The 24,306-nt window shown below is 37.6% G+C and overlaps 1 protein-coding gene across 3 annotated transcripts in view; it reads left to right on the forward strand.

The window, feature by feature from the left end:
• GRM1 (glutamate metabotropic receptor 1) overlaps positions 1-24,306 on the forward strand; it is a 258,781-nt gene that overhangs the window by 221,987 nt on the left and 12,488 nt on the right. For all 3 annotated transcript variants that reach the window (XM_087817195.1, XM_016223919.2, XM_016223920.2), the window contains exon 7: positions 6,849-7,779. In XM_087817195.1, coding sequence (XP_087673321.1) covers positions 6,849-7,779 — 931 coding nt within the window. The remainder of the gene's footprint in view (positions 1-6,848; positions 7,780-24,306) is intronic.

Consider the following 24,306-nt stretch of genomic DNA (forward strand, 5'->3'; position numbering starts at 1 on the left):
TTTGGATTTTGGCTTTAAGCACAGGAGAACGACTGAGGGATTTAATGTGAGTTATAACATGGTATCTGCGTCTCAGAAAGATGCCCCTGATAGCGGTGTGGTGGAGAGTAGTGAGACTAGACTGAAAGTAGAGGTTAGGAAGCTACTGCATTGGTCCCAGTGAGTAATTTCAAAGGGCATGAACTAGGGCATCTGTAGCAGGAACGGAGAGGAATAAATGAGTACATGAGGTGATTCACTAGCAAAATCAGTGGGATGAATATGGGTGCATTATGTGAGTTTGTTTCCTAAGAGCAATCTTCAGATACCTGAATTTTGTTATCCAGAGCCTTGGTGTGAGCTCACACAGGAGTGGTGTTTCACTAATACTTTGCACAGATTTTAAGAGTAATAGACCATGGAAATTTTGCCCTTATTAGAGAGGGTAACATTCCTGATTGTTGTTCACTTTTTTACTTGTTTCCAAATAAGAATATAAAACTAAGAAATTATGTGGCTTATTCAGAGCATATGAAAAATGGCTGGGTTAGTAGAATCAGGTCACATAATGAAAATGACACTTATTAAGTAAGAATACCTTCAAAGATATTAATCCTGTTAAAAAATATATTAAACTAAAACGGGTACCAGAAATCTTTTAGAAATCACCTAGTATAAAGACCTTTTTAAGGAAAAGGAAATTAGATCAGAATATTTTTGAAGGTACATACTGTATCTCACTCATCTTTTTATTCTCTAGCTGAAAACTGGTTTTCAACTTTCATGAGCCTAAGAATTGCCCAGGAATTACCCGCTTACAGAGATTCTCATTCGCTGGTTCTGAGATGGGACCCAGCAGACTCTGAGGCACCCCGTTCCTGTCCCACCCTCTCAGAAACATTACTCTCTGGCTCCTAGCCTGGTGCCTTGACTATAATAGCTTCCTAATAAATATTCGTTCTTTTGAGAGAATTAAAAGAAAGAAGGGATTCACCCAACTTCATCTACTTCATCTAGGTCAATGCAGCTGGTTATTAGAGAAGCCACTCTGGGAATCCAGGGCTTTTTGTCCCTGGTTCTAATGCTCTCTCACTGTGCCACTTATCTCATGACGGATTGGCTTGGAATAGCTTTTCCTACCTCTCTTTGGACACACGCCTCCTCTCCCACTCATTCTGTGTCTCTCTTCACAACTTTTCCCTCCTTCATAATGTGCGCTTCCTGTTGGGCGTTTTTGTCTTGAGTAAGTAGGTTCCCTTAGATCACCCCTGTTCTTGAGAACTGGGGTTGACTTAATAGTCAGTCTACTCTGCTCCTTGACTGAGCCCACCGCTGACTAGGGAGAGGCTCAAAGAAAACCAGCCTCTTTCTCAGACTGACCTTAGGAGTCAGAAGTCCTGGCTGTGAGGTACAACAGTTTTTTCTCTTGTCCACATTCTGTGAAGCTTCCCCAGACTTTTCTTACTACTCTATTTACACATTAATTGGGGTTTATCTCATACATGAAAAAAATTTCTATCCTATTTTAAAACATTAAAATACACACAAAAAAATTTTTTTTAATTGATTTTTTTTAGGGAGAGGGAGAAAGAGAGAGAAACCTTGATGTGAAGGCAAAACATCAATTGGCTGCCTCTTGCATTCCCCCCAGGAATGTGCCCTGATTAAGAATCGAACCAGCGACCTCTTGGTGCATGGGACAATGCCCAACCAATTGAGCCACACCAGCCAGAGCCAAAAAAGCTTTTCAAAAAAGATCTAATATGTTATAAAAATGGAACTCAAAGTCATACATTTTATTCTGTAGAGATCTTCCATTGTGAGTATATTGTCTGCACATTGCCAAATGATTACCAACATTGATTAGGCCATTTTGATTTAGTAAAGTATAAAAAATACTTTGACTATAAATAGATGAATATTAATGCAATTATCCTTCTAAAGAATTTAATCTATCATATATAAAAGTCATTTTACCATTCAAATGAGTTGAGCCAAGCAACAGCTCAGAGTGTCTTTATGTAGCAACAGCCAAGTGTCTCATATATCCAGATTATTTTGCAAATCTTATGTTTAGGATCTTTTAGAACATACATCTCTCACACTAATTTATCTTTAGTGTTAAATGCCATCTGTTGTTTCGGCATCCTTTTGGTCTTATACATGAATGGAAAATGAGATCTCATTTGCCACTTGTTTTGTGCCATGTCAGACTCAAAGCAAGGGTGCTGTAGAGGGCAACGTGTTGTTGGTTGTTGCCATGGTAACAGTAGTGGGTAGTCGTTAAAAAAGAAAACCCACAGACAGAGAATCCCCAAAATCAGTAGAAATACTCAGAGGAGTAAGTGCATTGCCTTTAAGCAGATATTCTATTTTCATAGGTAGATTTTTTGAAATTGAATTTTAGTTAAAATGAGAAACTATTCTTTTCTGGGAAGTGGTGTTTTTTAATTGAAGATAAAGTTTGTTAAGATATGTTTAAAATACTTTTATGAGATAGCTACTTTACATATGTGCTCCAAAGACTTCAATATTAATGAATAAAAGCATGTTTATGAGTGAGTTTTTATTTTTATTAGCATATGTTTTTTGGCTATGAAGAAAAATTGGTATATTTCTTAGAGGAAGTGATTTCTGGAGCTGTTAATAAGTTTATCATATTTTCTTCTTGGGAAAAATATACATTTGAATTCAGCATTTAAATTTACACTTTATTTTTTATGATGCATAAACAGGGATCTCTTCTGCCATAATATATAACTTGATAGTAGATTAACAATTCATGGGCCAATTATATATAATCTAATGCTACTTATTTCTTTTATTTTGCTTTATTTTTTAAATTTATCTTTATTGTTGAAAGTATTACAGATGTTCCCCTCCCCCCCCAATTAGTTTTTCCCTCCCCACTCCCTCTCTCTCCCAGGCCTTCACCACACTATTGTCTGTGTCTATGAGTTTTACCTATATGCATATAAGTTCTTTGGTTAATCCTTAAAAAAGTGTCCATATTATGTTAAATAAGTGAAGTATTCTGAAGCATACAGCTATTAATTTATATACCTGTTATTTTCTTTTAACAATTTGATATTCCACAGAGAAGGCCACAATTCAGTTATTAGAAAGGTTTAGACTATGGTAAAGTATTGGATTTTGTAATACTTATTAGATGACTTGTTGTATATTAAATCTAGTAGTTTCCTTTTTTATTTTTAGTATAAGAACCATAGTACTGAGTTTTTCAAAATTCACGTTTGTGTAGGGACACTTCTTGAATAACATAAACACAATCCTGAGATTTTCCTCCATTGATTAAGATTTATGAGTATTGTATCATTGTGTAGAAATACAGGAAAGGGAAGAAGCAACAATTCATAATTAGCTAACTAACTAGTAGAAAACATTGGATGTTTTAATGGGGATTTATTACATATGGTAATACACTTAAAGACCTTGTACAAAACCTAAAGATATTGTGACTAATTTATTTATGTCAGGAATTGTCTTTATGCATTGACTATTGAATTAAGAGGTCGGCTTTAATGGACAAATTGGTTATCTATTGCTGCATAATAAATCACTCCAAAATTTAGTAGCTTAAAATAACACACATTTATTATCTCACAGTTTCTGTGAGTCAGGAATATAGACACAGCCTAGCTGGGTCCTCTGCTTCATGATCTTTCATAGGCCTGAAATCAAGGTGTCAGCTGGGGAAAGGGTCTAATCTGAAGGCTTGATTATGGAAGGGTACACTTCCGAACTCACTTGTGTGGTAATTGGGAGACTGCACTCCTCAAAGATTATTGGGCTGAGAATTTCAGTTTTTTGCTGGTTATTGGATGGAAACGAATCTCAGTTCCTTGCAACATGGTAGGTTGCTTCATCAGAGCCAGCAGGGAGAGCCTTCTTTCTACCAAGATGAAAATCATTATTTTATTCAATCTATAAATGGAGGAGACCCCCCATCAATTTTGCTACACTCTATAGAAATTAAGCAAGTCATAGGCCTTGTTTATACTTAAAGGGAGGGGATTACACAAGGACATGAATCTTTGGAGATGGGTTTATTGGGAACGATCTTAGGAGCTGCCTACCACTACCATGGCCAATGAATGGTTCTTCGACATGTGCTGTGCTGTTGAGTTAACATATCTAGGTTATTGTGTAGAATTTTCATTTTGATACAAAAAAGAAAGATTTATAATAATTTAGGTACTTATGATAATTTGTATGCTTCTGTGCTCTGTTCCAATCCATCTTCTGTTTCTGTGGAGCCTTCTGTCCATAAGAATTCTGGGGCAAAAGTTATTTTTTGAAAAATTTCTTAAATTATAGATACTGTGGATATTTTCATGACTAGAGCAGCTATAATTTGATCATGTGTAGGTACAACTTGTCTGGAAATAAATCCTATCTATTAAATTTTGGGGTTTTATGTCACAGAAAATAATGTATCCTTCTAATAATAATCTCAAAGTATGAGTTATAGGTTGGAGCATAAGATTGTTCAAAATTTTCACTATTTGAGGGATTTTATCAAACCAAGGTATCTGATGTTCTATTAATAGTGAGATTATTGGTAGACATAGAGGTACCTATATCAATAAGAAAGTGTTGCTTCCCTTAGAAGTTCAGAGGAAGGACAGGGAGTTCATGGGTGCCAACTTCTCCCATGGAGTTAAGTCATTGGACAAATTTTAAGTATCTGTCTTTCTGAGCTTTAGCTAATGTGGTACATTTGTTCTTTAAATGATACAGTACTTCTGTTTGCAGTACTTATATAGAGGTCCTTTTTGTTGTTTTACCTAAAGGTTCACAAATACATTAATTTATAGTTTATTTACTTTTATACTCTTTCAAAGTGTTTAGTCACATATAGGATATCTATGAGTCAGTAATTATGTATTTTAACATTTTTCTCTGGTTTGATTCCCCTAATTCAGGCTTGAGCCCATTTATAGGAAGAGAAGATATAGTTTTTCTTATATTAACTCTTGAGTCCACCCCAGAATTATCTGAAGATTTCCTAAAGTCCATCTTCCATCTTCACTTAGTTTATAATTTTGAATCTTTACCAAAGAAAAGCTTCTGAAATTGCCTTATGTAATGCATTTTCTATTTTTATTTTTAAAAATTTACACTACCAGTTTATTTAAATCTTCTCTTTTCTAACCGGCTGCTTTTAAATATTTTCCTCCATGAGGCTAACAAGTAATTGAATTAATTGGCATATATCTGTAGTGTGTGACAATAAGTATTTGAATTTTGCAGAAAATATTTTGCCTGTTGCTCTAAAGTTTAGGAAAACCATTAATTATTGCTCTGAATTTGGCTCAGGGTTTTAATTCAACTTCCATAGATCTGACTCGTGTTCTACAAATTTAAAATATGGTATTCTTTTCTAAGGAAAACTGAGGACAGAATAGTTCATTTTAAAAAATCAGGTAAAGTTACATGGAAAAAGAGAAACACAAATAGAGTTGCTTTCAAAAGGTTCCCAAGGCCTTGACAAAGACTACATTGGAATTTAATTTACTTAGCAACCTCAGTATGACAATTAAGAAGCTGAATATTGACTATTTAGTATCTTATTTCCTAATTATTCTACAAACCCTTTTAAATATTTTAATTTATTGATTGTGTCATATCAAAAGTTCTCCCTAATGGTCATTCTTATTCTAAATATCTATCTAATCATTTTTCTAAACTTCATCAAGGAAATGAGAAGAATTAAAATTAAAAGTAACTTTTTATAGGAAGCAGCAGTTCTTCTAGGAAGCAGTTGAGACTTTGACATAGACAAACCCCTGACAGACAAGAGAGAGAGGCCACTGTGATCAGTGAAGAGTTTGTGCTTGTGAATGGCTGGCACTAGTCATTAAATGTGAGTCTGCTCCTGACTGGGCGGCTGTCAGAAGCAAGTGCTGACACTGATTGGTTGGCATTCAAAGCCATGTTCGCTGAGGGTGCTGTTGTTGATCGACTGGGCGGGCTTAAAACAGGTTCTGGTGGCTCCTTGTTACCATGCCTACAGAATAATGTCTCCTCCTAAATTTACGGAAATATTTTTATTCTCACAATTTGGGAAATGCTGGCATAGACCAAACAAAAAATTCAGTTTAGGCGTTTTCTCCGGGACCAGAGACATTTTTCTGTGTGTGTCAGATACAAAGTAGACTTTAGTCTCCATTTCAAAAGAAAAGATAAGCCGGGCATTTAGGAGCACAGCTCTCTCTCTTTTCAAGAGATGGGAGGGGAGATTTCATTCTTTCTTGATGTCTATTAGAAGCTGATAACTTAGAGGCCCTCAGATGCCACATACAAATCATGCATAACTAAAGGTAAATAATAATATAATATGTGGTAAATAGGAGAATGAATTCTTCTGAAGAATCAAAATGAAGTTTATGTTTAAAACACTCTGCTGGCCAAGGAAATACTTGTCTGTGAGCTGGACTTGCCTCTAAACAATAGCTATATAAAAAGAAAAATTTTATTCATTTATTTCTTACTAACTCATGTAATGCACTTTCACCATTTAACCCTCACTGGAAACATAGTCTTTCTCTTTCCAAAAGCGTAGAACCAAGTTTCACCCAGAGTGTCCTCCGTTTATAATGCTGGTGTTGGAAGAAAAGGATCATCTTTACAGGCTCAAGTATGTCACATTAGGATTGTGATTGGCTTTGGGAACATGACTGTCCAGAGAAAACCATGGTGTATTTCTGTGTAATAGTGAAGCATTTTAAAATTAAGATAACTCACGAGAGATGTGAATTTAGCTATGCCTCTGGTTACTAGAAAGCACCGTCATCACTGATCAGTAGGAACCTTGGGTTCACTTTAAAACGCTTTCCCCCTCGCAGGCTGCGAACCCATTCCTGTCCGCTACCTGGAGTGGAGCAACATAGAGTCCATCATAGCCATCGCCTTCTCCTGCCTGGGCATCCTTGTCACCTTGTTTGTCACTCTCATCTTCGTCCTGTACCGGGACACACCAGTGGTCAAATCCTCCAGCCGGGAGCTCTGCTACATCATCCTCGCCGGCATCTTCCTGGGCTACGTGTGCCCTTTCACTCTCATTGCCAAGCCCACCACCGCCTCCTGCTACCTCCAGCGCCTCCTGGTTGGCCTCTCCTCCGCCATGTGCTACTCCGCTCTGGTGACCAAAACCAACCGCATCGCGCGCATCCTCGCGGGCAGCAAGAAGAAGATCTGCACCCGCAAGCCCAGGTTCATGAGCGCCTGGGCGCAGGTGCTCATCGCCTCCCTCCTGATCAGCGTGCAGCTCACCCTGGTGGTGACGCTGATCATCATGGAGCCCCCCATGCCCATCCTGTCGCACCCAAGCATCAAGGAGGTCTACCTGATCTGCAATACCAGCAACCTGGGGGTGGTGGCCCCTGTGGGCTACAACGGGCTCCTCATCATGAGCTGTACCTACTATGCCTTCAAGACCCGCAACGTGCCCGCCAACTTCAACGAGGCCAAATACATCGCCTTCACCATGTACACCACCTGCATCATCTGGCTGGCTTTCGTGCCCATTTATTTCGGGAGCAACTACAAGATCATCACCACCTGCTTCGCAGTGAGCCTCAGCGTAACGGTGGCCCTGGGGTGCATGTTCACCCCCAAGATGTACATCATCATTGCCAAGCCCGAGAGGAACGTCCGCAGTGCCTTCACCACCTCCGACGTGGTCCGCATGCACGTGGGCGATGGCAAGCTGCCCTGCCGCTCCAACACGTTCCTCAACATTTTCCGAAGGAAGAAACCGGGGGCAGGGAATGCCAAGTGAGTACCCTCACCCGGTTGGCTCCCCCCCTCCCCCCTCCCCCTTTCTTTACTAAATCACCTTTTCCACTTTTCCCGATGTTTCTCATTTTCTTTCTTAATCTTTCCTCTGCTTTCTAATCTCACGTTCTGTTGGAGGAGAAATGTCTTCTTGTTTTCATTCCTTTGACAGAACAAGGAGCATGAAGCAGCAGCCAGCTCATCAGATCCTTATTCTGACCTAGAACCTGCAGCTTCTGTTCTGCCAATAAGTTTTTCCCTCTCATGTGGGTACCCTCCCTATGGCGCAGCAGCAGCTCTCGGGGTCTGGGTCAGAGATGCAAACTCTAGTTCCAATGTCTACTTTAGGCCATGGTTGAAGATCTTTTCTGATTGATTTTGATCCCTCCAGGGCCACATCATTACTAAGCTGGGATGAGAAGGGAATTAAGCACTTGGGGAAATTTTGCAAAATTTGACTGCCACTGAGCACCAAGTATGTTCTGAAATAAGTTCCCTTAAGCAACCGTCATATCAATCCCCTCTTATTTATTGGACTTTAGTGTACACTCTAATAAAGATGTGCCCTCATGCCACACGTTGAGTTATCTCAGCTGCCAGATCGTGATCAGAATAGTTTCTTAACCATAAAGTACCAAAAGAAATAAAACCCAGATAAAGATGATGAGCCCCAAACTTGAGGGTCAGTGTGAACATCAAAGTCCAGGTCATTCTATTCTGGTCATTTTTCTGAGTACTTTGTGTAATAAACACTTTTCTGTCTTCTTCCTGACTCTGCATTGGAAAGAACCATATACTAAATTTTGCATGAGTCACCTTTTTCTGAGACCCATGAAACAAATTTCATGTAACAGTTACAACTTTGAAAATGACACAGATGCTCAGAGTTCTAAAGATAATTGGATTGTCCAAAAATTAAGCAATTTTCCCCATTAACAGTGTTAATTTTACATTTTGAAACAATCCTTTAAAATAAGAATTTTAGTGGTAAATAACATGCATTGTTTTATAACCATCCCACTTACCTGAACAAGTCAGCAAGATAAGGGGGATAGGTGCTAATTTTCTCCATTTTGTAAATGAGGAAACTGAGTCACTGTGAACTTGTGTGACTCACAAGTATAATTTCACTTAGCTAGCCTTTCTTTGTCTATGTCTTAACTGGCATAAAATTTCCCATCTTAACATATGTCCAAAAATCGACATGCCTTAAATTTCTAGTTTTGAATCTTTACTTGCCAAGACCATGGGCATCTTTTACAGAAATCCTATCATTGGTTTTATGACCAGATGAGAGAGTCTATGGAAAAATATATTTTTGAAATCCATAAAGTTATTTCAACTAAGGACATCCCTAAATTTTTTGCAGCATTATGGATGCAGGCAATAATTTACTCCTACTTCTCACTGCATCAGTTTCAGGTTCTTCATAGGATGCTGATTATCAAAGTTGCTTAGTCATATTTTTCCCCTTGCCATGGCTTTTTATGCCAGCCAGCTTCCCCTCAGTGGCAGCCTTCTGGCAGGGGATTCTCAGCAAGGATGACAGCAAACCAACAGTGCCATTAAATGAGGAAAAAAATAGGCCATAACCACAGAGTCCAGATGTAAAATGGCATGACAGTGTTCATTCAGAGGAAAGGAACAAGAGGAAACGAAATGAAAATACTCTTTAAACTGGAGTATTTATAGGAATCAAGACATTCTTTTTCGCATCACATATGGCTTTAAGAGGGTTCCATCCCACCATCCACCGTTGTCTAGCTCCATGTTCCTAACTTTTCTGCCTTTATTATGGTTCTTCAGAAACTTTCATTTGATTTTTAGTCATGGGTCATTAATGAAAGCTGTTCTTCCAACCACTTGATGAACACAGATCACCTATGTGAGCAAGGCAGCTTGTGCTGTACCCAAGAACATGCACAGCTGAGAGCTCTCCCAGTGATTCTATGCACGGTAGTGTTGGGCCCCGTCCAAGAGAGCAGTGACTGATCACAGCGCTTGCTGCTGGGAGGAGGCAGAGCCAGCCCGTGTCACTTTAACAAGGCTGGGCACTCCCATAGCAGCCAGGCGGTGCTGTACATTCTGATCACTTCCCCACACCTGCAGATGCTTTCCTTATAAGCTGACAATATTCCCTTCACTACCATGAGCTTAGAAATGAGTTTCATTTGGGACCCTGCTTTGGAGAGAAAAATCAGCTTGGTATAAAGTGGATTGGTTCTCTAAGACGTGCTGGCTTCGCCAGTAAGTTGCTTAGTTATTGGCTGTAACTGATGAAGCACTATCAGATTATTACAGTAAGAAAAATACTTCTAATTAATAATTATTATAGCATGCAGCTTTCTTAGTACAATCTGTAGTTGCTCCAAGATATACCACGTAGCTAAGCTGATCCACAGAGGGTATTTGAGGCTAAACTTCTATGGAAAACAACCGTTCATTTACTCATTTTATTCGACTGTTGCTTCTCCTGTAACTCTCTCTGAGACAGTAATTTTAAAATATAACAATAATCTCAGTGCCTATGTTTTCACCTTTTTATTGCTGCTTTGTTTTCCTGGTTTGTCACCAAAGTTACAAGAACCACAAACAATCTAATATTTTCTACAGCAACAAAAATCTAGCAGAGTCTTGCCAGCAGAAGCAAGGGACTGAAAAACTAGAGAACAAACACATCACCCAATGAGTTTATTACCATCCTGGATGTGTAATTCCTACATTTATGGTGCATTGAGGGTGTTCAGCAGTCTGTAGATATAGCTATAAACACAGAACAGATGCTGTAATGAAGAGCTTCCAACTGATCTATCTGTTTGAATATTATTCTGAGGAGTTACAAGTCTGACTACATTCTCATAACAGGCTGTTTCTGAAATACATGGGTGGGATGACACTGTGGGTCTGTTTCTACAAAGTTTACTTCAATTTTTTTTATTTCATTCACAGCCAACTATGTGACTCAACCAAAGGTTTGGGCACTTGTTTTACATAATCCTAAGTGTAATGTTGAAGTTTAATCAATAAAATGGTTGTTTGGGTTGCTTGAGTTACTTATATTTAGAAGTCCTATTAAACATAATTTTACCTTGGAATATCAACTAAATAGTATATTTGTCTTGGCATTTCTAATTTCTTTAGCTGTTAGTTGAATGTATTTGAATGGGAAAATATTCAGGATTAACCTACTGTAAAGATACTGGTAAAATTCTCTTTATTGGCAACAGCAGAATGATAGAAATCCATAGACATTCATAATTAAGTAAATTATTTAGATCCAAGTTACTTATCACTTCCTTTTCAAGTCAAAATGAGTTAATATTATGCAACTGAAAAGTTAAAACATTATATAAATGATGTTTCCTTCAAAAAATTTTATCAATGACTAAATGTCAAACCATCATTTTTAGCTATTTTCTGCATAAATAACCTCAGTGAATGCCAAACAATTTGATGGCACGTGGAGCTAGAATGTGACAGTGCACTCCTCTGACCTTCTGCCTGCGTAACTATGCAAAACTAAAACAATTACAATCACAAAAAATGGCATTAGATTGATGCAAGCAAATAATTGTAAAACATAGTTTTGTAAGTAAATTGAATATTATTATGTTCCCATGACTGTTTTTTAAGCATTGGAATAGATGTTTCTACTGAGTACAAGAACTAAGTGAAATACTAAATGGAGTGATGCAATGATGAAATTTTACTCTTGGTTTCCACAAATAGAAGTAAATAAGCCTGCAGCATTAGTGATTATGCCCCAGATTAGCATTTTAATTTGTCTTTGCTCCTTTGATTATGAAAGGAAATATGATAGTGAGCCAACAGACATCACAATCAAATAGAGAAACAGGTTCTCTTTTATAGAAAGAACTCATTTACTATTCCAGCTTGTAAATGAGGAAATCTGTCATTTTGAAGTTCTTTTTCCCTTAATAACACAATAAAAGGAATTAAAAGTTATTGCAATTCTTCACTTGCTTTTGTAGTAAACATCAGAAGGTTTTAACAAAGCAAAGTACTTGTCATAGAATTTTACTACTTCATAGTAATATTTACAGAGGACCTACTGTTTGTTCATTCGTTTAGTCAATCAATCATTGTTTCAACAGTAAGCTTAAAAGCACTTGATATGCTATTGGATAATATCCAGGATAAAAAAGATGTAAGAGGCAGGGAATGAATGGGCCAAACTTGCAATAAGTAAGGGAGACATTTAGAACTATGCCAAAGTATACTGGATTAGGTGCCATAATAAAGGACCAGTATAACATTATGAGTGCTAGGGAACAAAGAGATTAAGTTCAGGTAGTGGAGGAGTATCTGTGGGAAGATAAGAAAAGATTTCTTAATAAAAGTAGAATTTGAAGTTGACCTTAAAGGATATTTTTCAACAGGAGAAACTGCTATGATGAGATTATTTCATACATGGAAAATAATGTAAGTGAAAATTCAGACTGTTAATTCACTTTCAGGCCACAGCATGGGATCTGGTATGAATGAAGAGCATGGGAGGTGTAGCGCTGGGTAAATAGGTCAGCACAGAAAGAGGACAGGTTATAGATAATCATCATTTGTTCTAAGAAGAAGCTTAGGTATTTTTTATATAAACCACAAGTGCAATAAAGATTTTTGTGAACTTTTATGATGACGTGTAAGCTTTTGGGGAAGAGAGTTAATAGAGAGCCGTAATAATCCAAATGCCAGGTTAAAAATAAAAGTCTTATACTAGAGTCATGAAATGAAAGTCAAACCCAAAGCATGTATGTGGAAAAGTTTTCTAAACTTGATTTATTAGAACTGAAATATTGGTTTGGGGAGGAAGGAAGGAATAAAAAATAGACTACAACTCTCAAGATTTGAGCCTAGGTGACTGGGAAAAATACAGCTATCATAAAAACAGATCAGGACTACAGGAGCAGGACTGAGGAGACATTGATGAGTTGGATTTCAGACTTATCAATTGAAAATGCTATAAAGGCATCCAAATAGAGACATTTGTAAATTATTTAGAAATTTAAGGCAGGAGCTCAAGAGAAAAGTCTGAGTCAGAGTTCTAGATTTGAGGGCTCAATTGTCAGAATATTTAAAGATGCCAAGACAGTGATATGACATCAGAAAAGAAGAAAATAAGAGGAAGGACATTAGGAAACATACTTAAGAGATAAGGAAAATCGAAAGGTGATGAACAAAAGGGAATCAAACAGAATGAGGAACACAGAGGGGCTGCAGTATCGTGGAAACCAGAGGAGACGTGTCTCAGGCAGCTAGGGTTGCCATAGTAAAATCCCACAGACTGAGTAGCTTAAATAACAGACACTTAATTTTTACAGTTCTGGAGGCTGAAAGTCCACATCAGGGTGCCAGCGTGGTTGATTTCTGCTGAGACCTGTCCCCTTGGGTTGCAGACAGCTGCCCTCCAGCTGTGTGCTCACATAACCTCTCTGTGTGTAGGTCTGGGGCAAGAGAGGAAGGGAGGGGAGCTGTATCTTCCTATAAGAGCACTAATCCCACGTGAGGCCCTCACTCTTGTGACGTCATTTAACCCTAATTCCTCCCAAAATATTTGTGTCTTAATACCATTACATTGGGAGTTAAGACTTCAACATATGAATTGGGGGTTGGGGGCACAACCATTCAGTCCATAACAGAAGATAGAACTTGGAATCCTTGAGATACCCGAGGATGGAGACACTATAGTTATTTTTGAATGGTTTTAAGGGTGTGATGTGGGTAGAATTTCTATTGCAATAAGTTGAAGAGTTTGGCATTAAAGGAATTAAGAAGCTTAGACAGTATTTAAGGAGGCCAGGGAAGAGAGAGAAATTTCATATCACTGTAACAGAGGAGAAATTAAAGCTTGCTTGTAATATCTAAGAAAGGAGCCAACAGAGAAAGAAACATTGAAAATGTAAGACAAAGCATATGGTTTATGCTGGGAAGCCTGACTCATTAATATAGAGTTTTATATGCTAACATAAAATTCTGCATTACACCTTCATGTAAAGAGAGATCTAAAAACTGAAGATGTGCATCATCACTGTTACCAGCTCAGAATACCCGTGCTATGAAGAATGCAGGAGCTGTGGATCTGTGAAAGTGGAGGCATGCTAGCTACTGTGTGAGATGTGTCTGAGGAAGGCACCCTGTTGGACATGGCTTGGCAACCTGTCCATGCTTGGCCACAGCTAAACAAAGATGAGGTCATTTGCACTCCATCTGTTAGCTTTAGTGTCCAGTGTAAAGTGTTACCTACTCAAAAGAGTAACATGTGAACAGTGTGTTTCTGAAGCTAATTCGAGAGTAAACATTTTAGCAGCTTTCAAAAATGAAGAAAATAAGAAAATACCAGTAGATTTGGAAGTTTCTCATCATGAGAACAAAGCCTACAGGTTCATTAATTAGAATCCTTTGGCTGCAAGTTATAGAAGCCAATTAAATAGCCTAAGCAAAAGGAAGTGGGGTATTTAATAGGAAGAATATTGGGAGCAATTTCAGGTTTCTCCTGGGAACAAGGTTTGGAGGGTTTCTGGGCCAGGTAGGTGACTGGATTCCTAACGAGAAAGGCTCCAGGCCCCTATGTCATCTTTTGTCTCCCTGCATGCCTCCTCATTTTCTCCTCAGAGACCTCCGTGTTCATTTCTCTGCCCCTCATGGTGAGCTCAAGGACAACCATTGCAGTTCTCCGGAATTTACGATATTATAGGTCTAGCTACCCAAGAGGCTACTTCAATTCCTCTACCCAGGTGGTTCCACATAACACAGAAAGGAACCCATTAGCTCAACTGGACTCGGGTCTATCCCAGGTCAAGTCTGTAATGGGCAAAGGGTGGAGTCACTGAGTATAAAACGGCCTTCCAGAGACTCATCACTCCTGTTCCCTTTGGGCAGGATCAGGGAGGCAATTTGCAGAGAAGGGGTTGTGATTTAACGTGAGCAGAAGCCTTGTAAATGTCTAGACCAGGGTAACCCCTTCTCCGCCCAACCCCCATCCTTTTTTCCTTGCTATCTGAAAAAGCCACTTCTAAGTACCAGCATTTTATATTTAGAAACATTGACAAAAAGAAACTACAAAATCTACATACTGTTGACTAGCCAGCCAGCCAAATAATTAATCACCTATCCATGTAAAACAGGAGCAACTCTTCCAAATTCCAGCAGATAGGCCAGCGGAGGGGAAAGAAAACACCGTGGTTTGGACACACCATTTATTATGAAGGTGTGAGGCATAGAGTGAGACAAAGCAACAACCAGACCTTGTATCTGCTACTTTCCCAGAGATTCCTGGCTATAAAATGCTTCTCAATTGCCTCAAAATGAAAAAGAAAAAAAAAAGATGAACAAAAGGAGGAAAAAAGATGTTCTGTTTTTGAAGGAAAAATAGACCATTACAACATTATCTTCTAAATGAATTAAAATAGAGCTCAAATTACAGGCCAACAATAAAATATTACTTGTTAACTAATGAAGTTAACCCAAAAATGCCTGTTAGTTTATTTTAAAGGGGTAAGAGAAACCTCCGATAGTTGAAGGCACTTTAACAATACTCTATGCAGATTATCTTCAAGATAAATGAGGAGTCTATTGCTAACAGAATTAGGCCACGTCCCTAGTGATACTACTAACCATATTGAAAAACAAGAGCTTAAAACAAATCAATGACAATAAGAAATACTTTCCCTGATTTTCCAGTTATGAAAATATATACTGTTACCTTGCTCCTAGCAAATGTTCTCACACACTGTGGGAATTAGTATTATTTTTCACTTGGTCAGATTTTGCACTGATTATGTTATTTGGCTTAGGTGGATATGGGACAGGGAACAGAAAAAATACTAACAAAGAGAAAAAAAAGAAGACCTACATGATCAAAGTAGAATAAAGGAAATTATGACAAGGGGGCAGGGGTGGAGGTGAGAGAGCAGAAGTGATGGCTCTAATTCTGTCACCAGCCAGCTCTGTGACCTCAGCCATTGATTCTGTGTCTTTTTGCAAGTGATCATATGTCAGTTGATTTTAGTAAGGCTTTCATAACTCAGTCCTTTGTTTTAAAAATATACAGAGGGATTACTGTTTTACAAACTGTGGGCAATTTGCTGATGAAGATCTACTGCATGTTCATGACCTCACAGAACTTCTAGTTCAGTGGAGGACACCAGTAAGAGACCTGACAATGACACGGTGGCAGAGGAGGGAAAGCGTGTTCGTTCAGAAGGCATGTAGCGGGGGCCTCTGCTAAATGACTTGGAGCCAGAAAAGGTCTCTAAGGTGAATGCTAAGTCAAAGAACAGCTATGACCATGGTTCCATTAGCTAGAAGCTACACGAAGCAGCAGGTGAAGGGAGAGTGTACAGAGAGGGTGTTCTAGGCAGAGGGAGCACTATGTGAGGGGATGTGGAGGCAGGAAAGATAACAGAATATTAGCAAAATGAAAAAAAAGGTAGAAGGTTTCAGCAGGGCTGACAGTAATTTCCCATTTAAAAAATATTTGTTTAGCTTCAAATGTTTACAGCTAAAAGTTGTCCTAGGGCTGATCCTAGTATAAAATCAGTTCTGCTCTGATGATTGGAATGGTTTCAAGGCCTGACACCACCTTTTAAGACTGGGAAGAGAAGCATCTATGCCTCATTCACTCAGCAGATGATTTTCAAGCACCTACCGTGAGCCAGGCACCGGGGGCAAGTGCAGGAAATACAGAGGTGAACAAATCAGATCTGGCCCCTGCTTTGTGGAAGTTGAAATCTAGCCAGGAGACCAGACATTGACAGGTAACCCCAAGTGTGAATTCTTTTAAGGATCAGAAGGATCTGACCAGTCTTAGTGCATGGAGGCTAGAAACATTCCCCCAAAAAAGTTTTATTTCAGCCAAGATGGGAAGGGGGACAATAGGGTAGATAAGTCAAGGAATAAAGTGTAAAGGCTATGAGCAGGAAAAAACACACATGGCTGAAGGAAATAAAGCAATTCCAGGATGCCTGGAGGTGAGACAAAAGGCGTGTGTGATGAGAAGAGAGTGGAAGGGTCAGCTAAGAACAGGTCACCCAGGGCCTCGTCACAGGTCTTAGGAGCTTGGATCTCCTCCTCTGAGCAATGGAAAGTTGCCAAAGTCACAAAGCAGAGGTGATGGGTGAGAAGTGTGTGTTAGAATTAGCACTCCACCCTCAGTGTGGGGGTTGCATGGGAGAGCAAAATGGGAGGCTGAGGCTCAGGGAGGAGGCGGTTGTAGGGTCCAGGTGGAAGATTATAGTGGCCTGACCTAAGGCTTCAACAGGTGGGGTGAAGAGAGTAAACACAGAGATATGCTTACAAGGTAAAAATAAAAGTAAAAGTAATTTGCTTTACAAAATTCCATTTTAAGATCCTCATACAGTAAGCAGACATATGCTTTCACCTCAGGGTTGTTTGGCTCCAAAGCCTATAATATTTGAATTGTGACCAGATTAAATGTGTGAACATATCTGAAGCATAGTTGATCTATAAGAGGGTAAGACTGATCAGACACAAAAACAGAAGGGCAGTTACTGAAACAAACAATGGAAATAACTAGAGACCTCTCCGGTGTGAGGTTGGGTGAAGGAAATTGTTACCCAGGGGATTTTTGAAAATTTAAGTCCAAACTACAAGATGATCCCTAGAACTAAAAGAATGAAACAACCTATTAGTGTTATGTCATCAAATGTTTAAGTATTGAAACTTGCAACCCTCCACCTCTTCTCGGAATCCCTGAGAATAGGCAACTATCCAATGTTGTCTTCCCCTACCTATAGGTCTGTTTATGTGCAGTTTAGTATCCTAAGTCCCGCACGTTACTTCCCATTGCAAATGAAACTGGAATTCTGGTGTATAACAATCTTATTACATGAACTCATCTAATGTAAGTTTTACCCTGGGTGATGTATCATTCTTATGGGGCAGACAAAATAAGTTCTGCCGCTGTACATACCTGGGTGGTGAATGTTGGGAGCAATGACTGCCAGGCTGAGAACCAGGTTCTGATTAAGGGGTGTATCTCATAAGCTGCGCAAAGTTAGGTTTAGATTTAGTTTTTAGTAAGTCTGGTATCATTGCCTTTTCATTAGAATATTTAGTTCACTTACATTTAATAGAAATGCTGACATAATCACATTTATATCTATCATTTCACTACTTCCTACATGTTTCTCTGAAATGAATATTTCCATTTATGTCCCCTTACTGTCCTTTCTTGCCTTCTTTGGATTAATCTAGTATTTTAATATTCAATTTTGCAATCCACTAATTTGTTAGTTTTATATTATTTTATTATTCTTTTTATGGTTACCCTAGAGACCACAATAAGAAATTATGATAGTAGTTTTATCACTTTCAAACAAAGCAAGTATCTTAAAGCACTTGAACTGCATTTACTTTGTGCTTTCATGTAGTGCATTCTAATTTTGCACATATTTTACATTGCTATTATTGTTTTGCATAATCAATACTTACTTATATATTCCCATATGTTTTTCCTTATGCTGTATTCCAGTTATGGGCTGCGCTGATTTGAGTGTGTTTTGCAGCTTTACAAAGCTTGTTTTGCTTCTCTTGGTGTGTCCTGGGTACAGCTCTCCAAGGGTCCTGAATAAAAACCTGGGTCCCAACTCTTTACTGATGTCTTTCCTTCTTTAAAATGTCTTGAACTCCTATTTTGCTTCTTTACTGCTATGAGACTTCCAAAAACTTCACTGAATTTCAGCAACTTTCTGCTTAGCTTTCTATCCTGTGCTTTGTGCAGTGTAACATTTGCAAAATTTTCTAGAGGAAACCCATCAAGTACTGGCCTCACTATTCTTGGCCTTCCTTTCTCCAGGATCTTGGCTCCTCAGTTCCTGGCTGCTTTGGAAGACTTGAACTCAAATTTTTGCATCTATAGTCCTCTGAATTTATCAAGTTTTTCTTGCTTCTTTACCTCTTAGTGAAGACTGTCTGGATTCTCAGTCTGTTCTCCTATACCAAGAATCATCAGATTTCCCAAGGGAAATAAAGCTTGGAGATTATCTACTTACTTCTCCAAACTTCTCTTCTTTCTGACTTATTGGTCCCTGGAATCTGGTTGCCATGACAGTTTCCTTATGTCTTTAAAAAGTTTAAAAAAATATATTTTATCTGTTTTCTCTAATTGTTCTCAGAGGAAGAATTGGTTTACCCCAAAGTATCACATTTTAGCTGGAAGCAGAAGTCCTCTTACACCAATTTTAACATCTCCCATTCCCCTTTCTCAACAGGCTGTGATATGACTAAGATTTCTTTTAGGGCTATGGCAACCATTCCACTGCTGTCAAAGAAATTGTATGATAATTGCCTATTCAATTCCTTTTCAGGTTTGATGGGTGGTGACATGAGTATATTAATGCCTTTGTTTATAGAGAAATGATAGCATAAAATAAACTTTAGTAGAAGCATATATCTAATATTGAGGTTAGTGCTTTAGCCAACAGTATCAGAAGTCTCACAAGATTTTAGACTTAAGTAGCTCTAAGTACTTTTTGTTATCATTACAGCTTCAGTTTTAAGCTTCTTTACTAAAGTAATCATTTCTCGTTTCATTTGGAAGTGAAGGTTTTAGCTTTGGGCAGGTGTTTTCATTGCTGTTTTTTCTTTTTTCTGTCTGTAAAATATCAGACAAATATACTTACTTTGTAAAATGACAAATATACTTACTTTACCAGTTTGGTACCTACAGTCCATCTGGAAACATAGCAGGATCGTTTTACTTTTATGAAATTTGTCTTTTCTCTAATTCTGAGCTTTTACTTTCTCATTAGGAAACCTGCCTACATGTGAGAATAAACAATTGAAAATATATGAACAATAAAACAATTTATTTATGGCATAAAGGCTAAATTTTTTCTACTACAGAAATCTGAAATAAGGAAGGCTTCAGTGCTGGTTTAGATAAAACATATTAGTATGGATTTCCAGATTCCACCATTTCTATTTGATATTTCTCTTTAGTAGCTCCTCATATTTAATATATATACTTAGAATTTTTACCTTATCTCTTTTTTGAGCAAAGAAAATATTCACAGCTCCCATATAATACCTTAGTTTATTGGGGTAAAACTTAAAAAGAGAAGGAGTTTTACTCCTGAATTATGTGTTATAATACATTTCTTTTTGTAATAACAGTCACTATTTATTTTTCCTATAAACAGTGATAAATATTTACTATGGGCAATTTTAAAATATAGAATAGCACAAAACAGTTAATAAAAATTACCTACAATTCTAACAATACACAGAGAACACCATTAACATTTTTATGTATATTGTAGTTTTTACATACACACACACATAAATAAATGCACTACTTTTACAAATGTTTTTAAATTTAACTTTTGCTGGGGATTTTATTATATTCAATATTAAATATTATAATTAATTTAGAAATTAGTAACAACATAGCAAGTGCGTTTGAGATTCCTACCATTGCCAAAGTGATGAAGAAGCTCAGGGCTGCCCCAGCTGATCTTCACATTAAGGGTGTTTTTCCTTCGGCTTTCTTTATTCAATCATGCATTCAACATTTACCGTAAATGAGTGGCCATATGGCCTCACAAGCCCAGGAAAGTCTCATTTATGCTTTTTGTCACGACATAATTTTTAAGAGAAATTTTGTTTATTCTTAAAAGTAATCAGTTTTTATGAGAAATTCTATAGTGTCCTTTTATTTCCAAAAATTCAGCCAGGCAAAAATAAGGATCGCACACAGCAGTAGCTGACATGGATGCTGCCCTCTGGAGCCATGGTCTACCTACTACAGAGGTAACAATTAGCATCAATAACTTCTGTAATAAGAACTGAAAAGGATCACAGGAGAGATGCACAGATACAATATACATTGAAATGTGGTCCAGAACTTAAGCAACCTCTTAGAATGCTGTAGGAACTACGTGCAAAATTGTACAGAGTAAGAATTCTTTTTTTTTTTTTTTAAATATATCTTTATTGATTTCAGAGAGAGGAAAGAAGAGGGAGAGAGAGAGATAGAAACATCAATGATGAGAGAGTCATTGATCGAGCCCGCAGCCCGGGCATGTGCCCCGACCGGGAATCGAACCTCGAGCTCCTGGGTCTCAGGTCGACGCTCAACCGCTGAGCCACGCCCGGCCGGGCCAGAGTAAGAATTCTGTAGGTTCAGGAAACATCATGAACAAAGAAGGGAAGGAGGGGAAAACGTCTTTTTACAGCCATCGGTTTGGCAAAAGTTAAGAAATTAAGAAATCTGGGAAGACTTTTGGTTCTTGGAAGAATGAGATACATGGTGGTATAGCTCCTACTAAGAGTAAGTGGAAAAACAGTATAAAAGACAAAAGCTATGTTTTCATAGTCTCAGAAAGCTGCTGAAGCAGCGAGGATTAGGGAGATTAAAACTTCAGAGGCAAGGGAACTGAAAAGTGAGCAACTGCTTTCCCTAAGGCATCTTCCAACTCTGACGCTGGCGAGAGGCTGAGCGTCCACCCAGGCTTGGCCCAAGCAGAGAGTCAATGCAGGGAGCAGACAAGGCAAAGCGATCCTGTGTCCACTTGAAGCTGGGGTGCTAAAATGAAAGACATGAGAGGTTTTAACATATGTCCAGCTTTTCTCTCAAATCATTTGCTGATGTCTGCAGTTGAGTGGGTCACAGAGGTTAAGAAATAAGCCAAATACCTTTGACGTACATAATCAATTTTCATAGAGTCCTTCAATGCTAAGGAGAAAAATCTGCCTGTGGAGAGAATTATAAAGCACTTTTAGCAATCACACAGGCTGTACATATGGACAAATTGGAGACTCAAAGGCACTCTAGCAAGTGGTCAAGGTTCCCCGTGAAGATGTTTGTCTAACTATAAAGTCGTGTGTAACAGGAGGCAAAAAATCTAAACTGAAAATCTTTGAAAAGTAAGATGAAATTTCCCAAGTCTCTTAATGCTGTGGAGATAGAGACCCCCCAGATGAAGAGTACTAGTACACAGCCAGGTGCTCTGTTAAAAAAGCCCTTATTTCACACTAAGAGAAATAAGTCAACAGAAAAAGTTAAGGACCATATGATTTCACTCCTATGTGGGACATAAAACTGAAAGCAACAAACAAGAAAAACAAACAAAAACTCATAGACACAGAAAACAGTATAGTGGTTACCAGAGAAAAGGGGGTTGGGGGTAGTAAAAGATAAAGCGGGTCAAATACGATGATGGAAGATAATTTGACTTTGGGTGGTGGGCGCACAATGCAATATTCAGATCATGTGTCATAGAAATATATGCTTGAAATCTACATAACCTTATTAACCAATGTCACCTCAATAAATTTAATCAAAAGAAAAGAAGTCCTAAGGGGATATGTCCTACAGTAGACTGATTCCTGTCCAGACTGCAAAATGACTTTGACTCAACTCAGTTCCTAATTGGGTTAAGTTGATCTGCCTCCCTCTGCTTAGCAGAGAAAATGGTGAAGCAACTTTGGTCAAGATTATACCATCTAGAGCCTCTGCAGAACCATATTTTAAAAATGCTTATATACAATGTCTTATCTGACATAAAATATGTTTAGGTATGCAGGACTTAGAACTATATAACCAAAAATCCAACAGAAACAATTAGACAATATAAACAGACCCATAGATGACACACTGATCACTGTTCTAGAATATTAGAAAACCAAATCATTATTCTGAACATTAGTCAATAAAAGGAAAATATCATCCATTTGGCCTGCATTTTCTGTTTGAATTCTATCTCAGAGGGTTCAAAGAGCCAACAATAGAAAGAACCTAGTGAATAAATACAGGAGGGACAGCAGAATTATAATATCACCATTTTGTACTTTTGTAATAAAATAATTGATCCACATAATGATCACCTAATGATTATCAATGACTGTTAAAACCATCAGATGAAAGACTGATGGGGAGTTTTATAATGTGTGCATCAGGCTGACAACACCTGAACCCACTGGTCAATTTTAATGTGACTAATAGACAACCCAATTTATGTGCTCTCCAGTCTTGTATAATAGGAAATAAATACCCCCTCCTGTAAACCATTCCCCCCATACAATCAATCTTGAATCTGACCAAGCCTTCAGATCTCATTTTAGTTTATAGGAAATGTAGGTGACAGAAATACATGTTAAATGACACCACAGGGACTTAATCAGTAAAATCCATAAACTGAGAAATAATCAATGTTTCTTTAACAAATAAATAGCAAGCAAAAAGGAGAAGGAAATATCTGTATCTTTTAAAAGACTCAAGTGACTCAACTGAAACTGTGCAGATCTTATTTGGATGCTGATTTAAAAATCAAAAGTAAAATAAAAACATATGAGACAATCAGGGAAATTCAAATACTGACTGGACATTGGATTATATTAAGGAATTACTATTAATGTATTTTAGGTGTGATAACATTATTATTTTTTCCTTTTATTATAAAAATATGTACCTATATTGTAGACATATATAATGAATTACTTATAGATAAAAGGACATAATGCTTTAGATTTATTCTAAAACAAATAAGTGGAGACTATAAATGGAATGAAATTCACATATACATTGGTTATTATTGAAGCTGTATACTAAGGATATGGGAGTTCAGTTTAACATTTTCTCTATGTTTATATATTTTTGAAAATTTTCATAACAAATAGTCAACTTTAAGGATGTCTGAAAAACAGAATTTGAAGGAATAATATGAATTCTTACCTATTAGTGTAAGTTGTGGAAGCGCTTTGCAAAGCAATTTGGCAATATTTAAGAAAAATAAATGTGCGTGCACAACAATCTACAAATTCTAAATCTAGGTGCCTACCATAGAAAAAATCTCCCATATGTGTGCAAGGAGACTTAACCAAGAATGTTTACTGCAGCATTGCTCGAAATAGGAAACTGTAGGAAACAACCTAAATGACTATCAGTAGGAGAATTATTTTTTATAATGTGATAATTACTCAATTTACCTTAAGTGAATAAACTAACGCTATATTTATTAATACACTACTGTGTAAAAGCAGCAAATTGCTGAGTGGAAATACAGTGTGATGCTATGTATATAAAGTCTAATAATATGTTGAACACTACCACAGATAGTTAACACATATGGATATGCATGTTGTAAAGGTATTAAATATGCCAAGAGATAATACATACTAAAGAATCCCTTAAAAAGGAAAAAATATGTGTTAGGAATAGTATTCAGAGGGCTTCAAGTATATTCTCAATGTTTTCAAAAGAAGGGGACTTTAATAAGGCAAAATGTTAATATTGACAAATCTGTGATGTTAATTGAATTTTACTAAATCATTCTCTATAGCCTCTTATTAGCTTGGAAATCTTTATAATTAAGAATTTTAAAAATAGAGCAATATTTTACACCTATATGGAGAGACTGCATTGTGTGTGTTTACAAAGAGCCTTAATGGACTATGTCAGATATGTATGTGTTAGAAGGAAGAATGGAAGACATTAGCCTCTAGAGAGGACCTACACACAGTCAGAGCTCCATTCTCCGCTCTGACAAACGG

This window comes from Miniopterus natalensis, chromosome 5 (genome assembly GCF_054644295.1).
Source record: "Miniopterus natalensis isolate mMinNat1 chromosome 5, mMinNat1.hap1, whole genome shotgun sequence".
Classification (NCBI taxonomy): Eukaryota; Metazoa; Chordata; class Mammalia; order Chiroptera; family Miniopteridae; genus Miniopterus; species Miniopterus natalensis.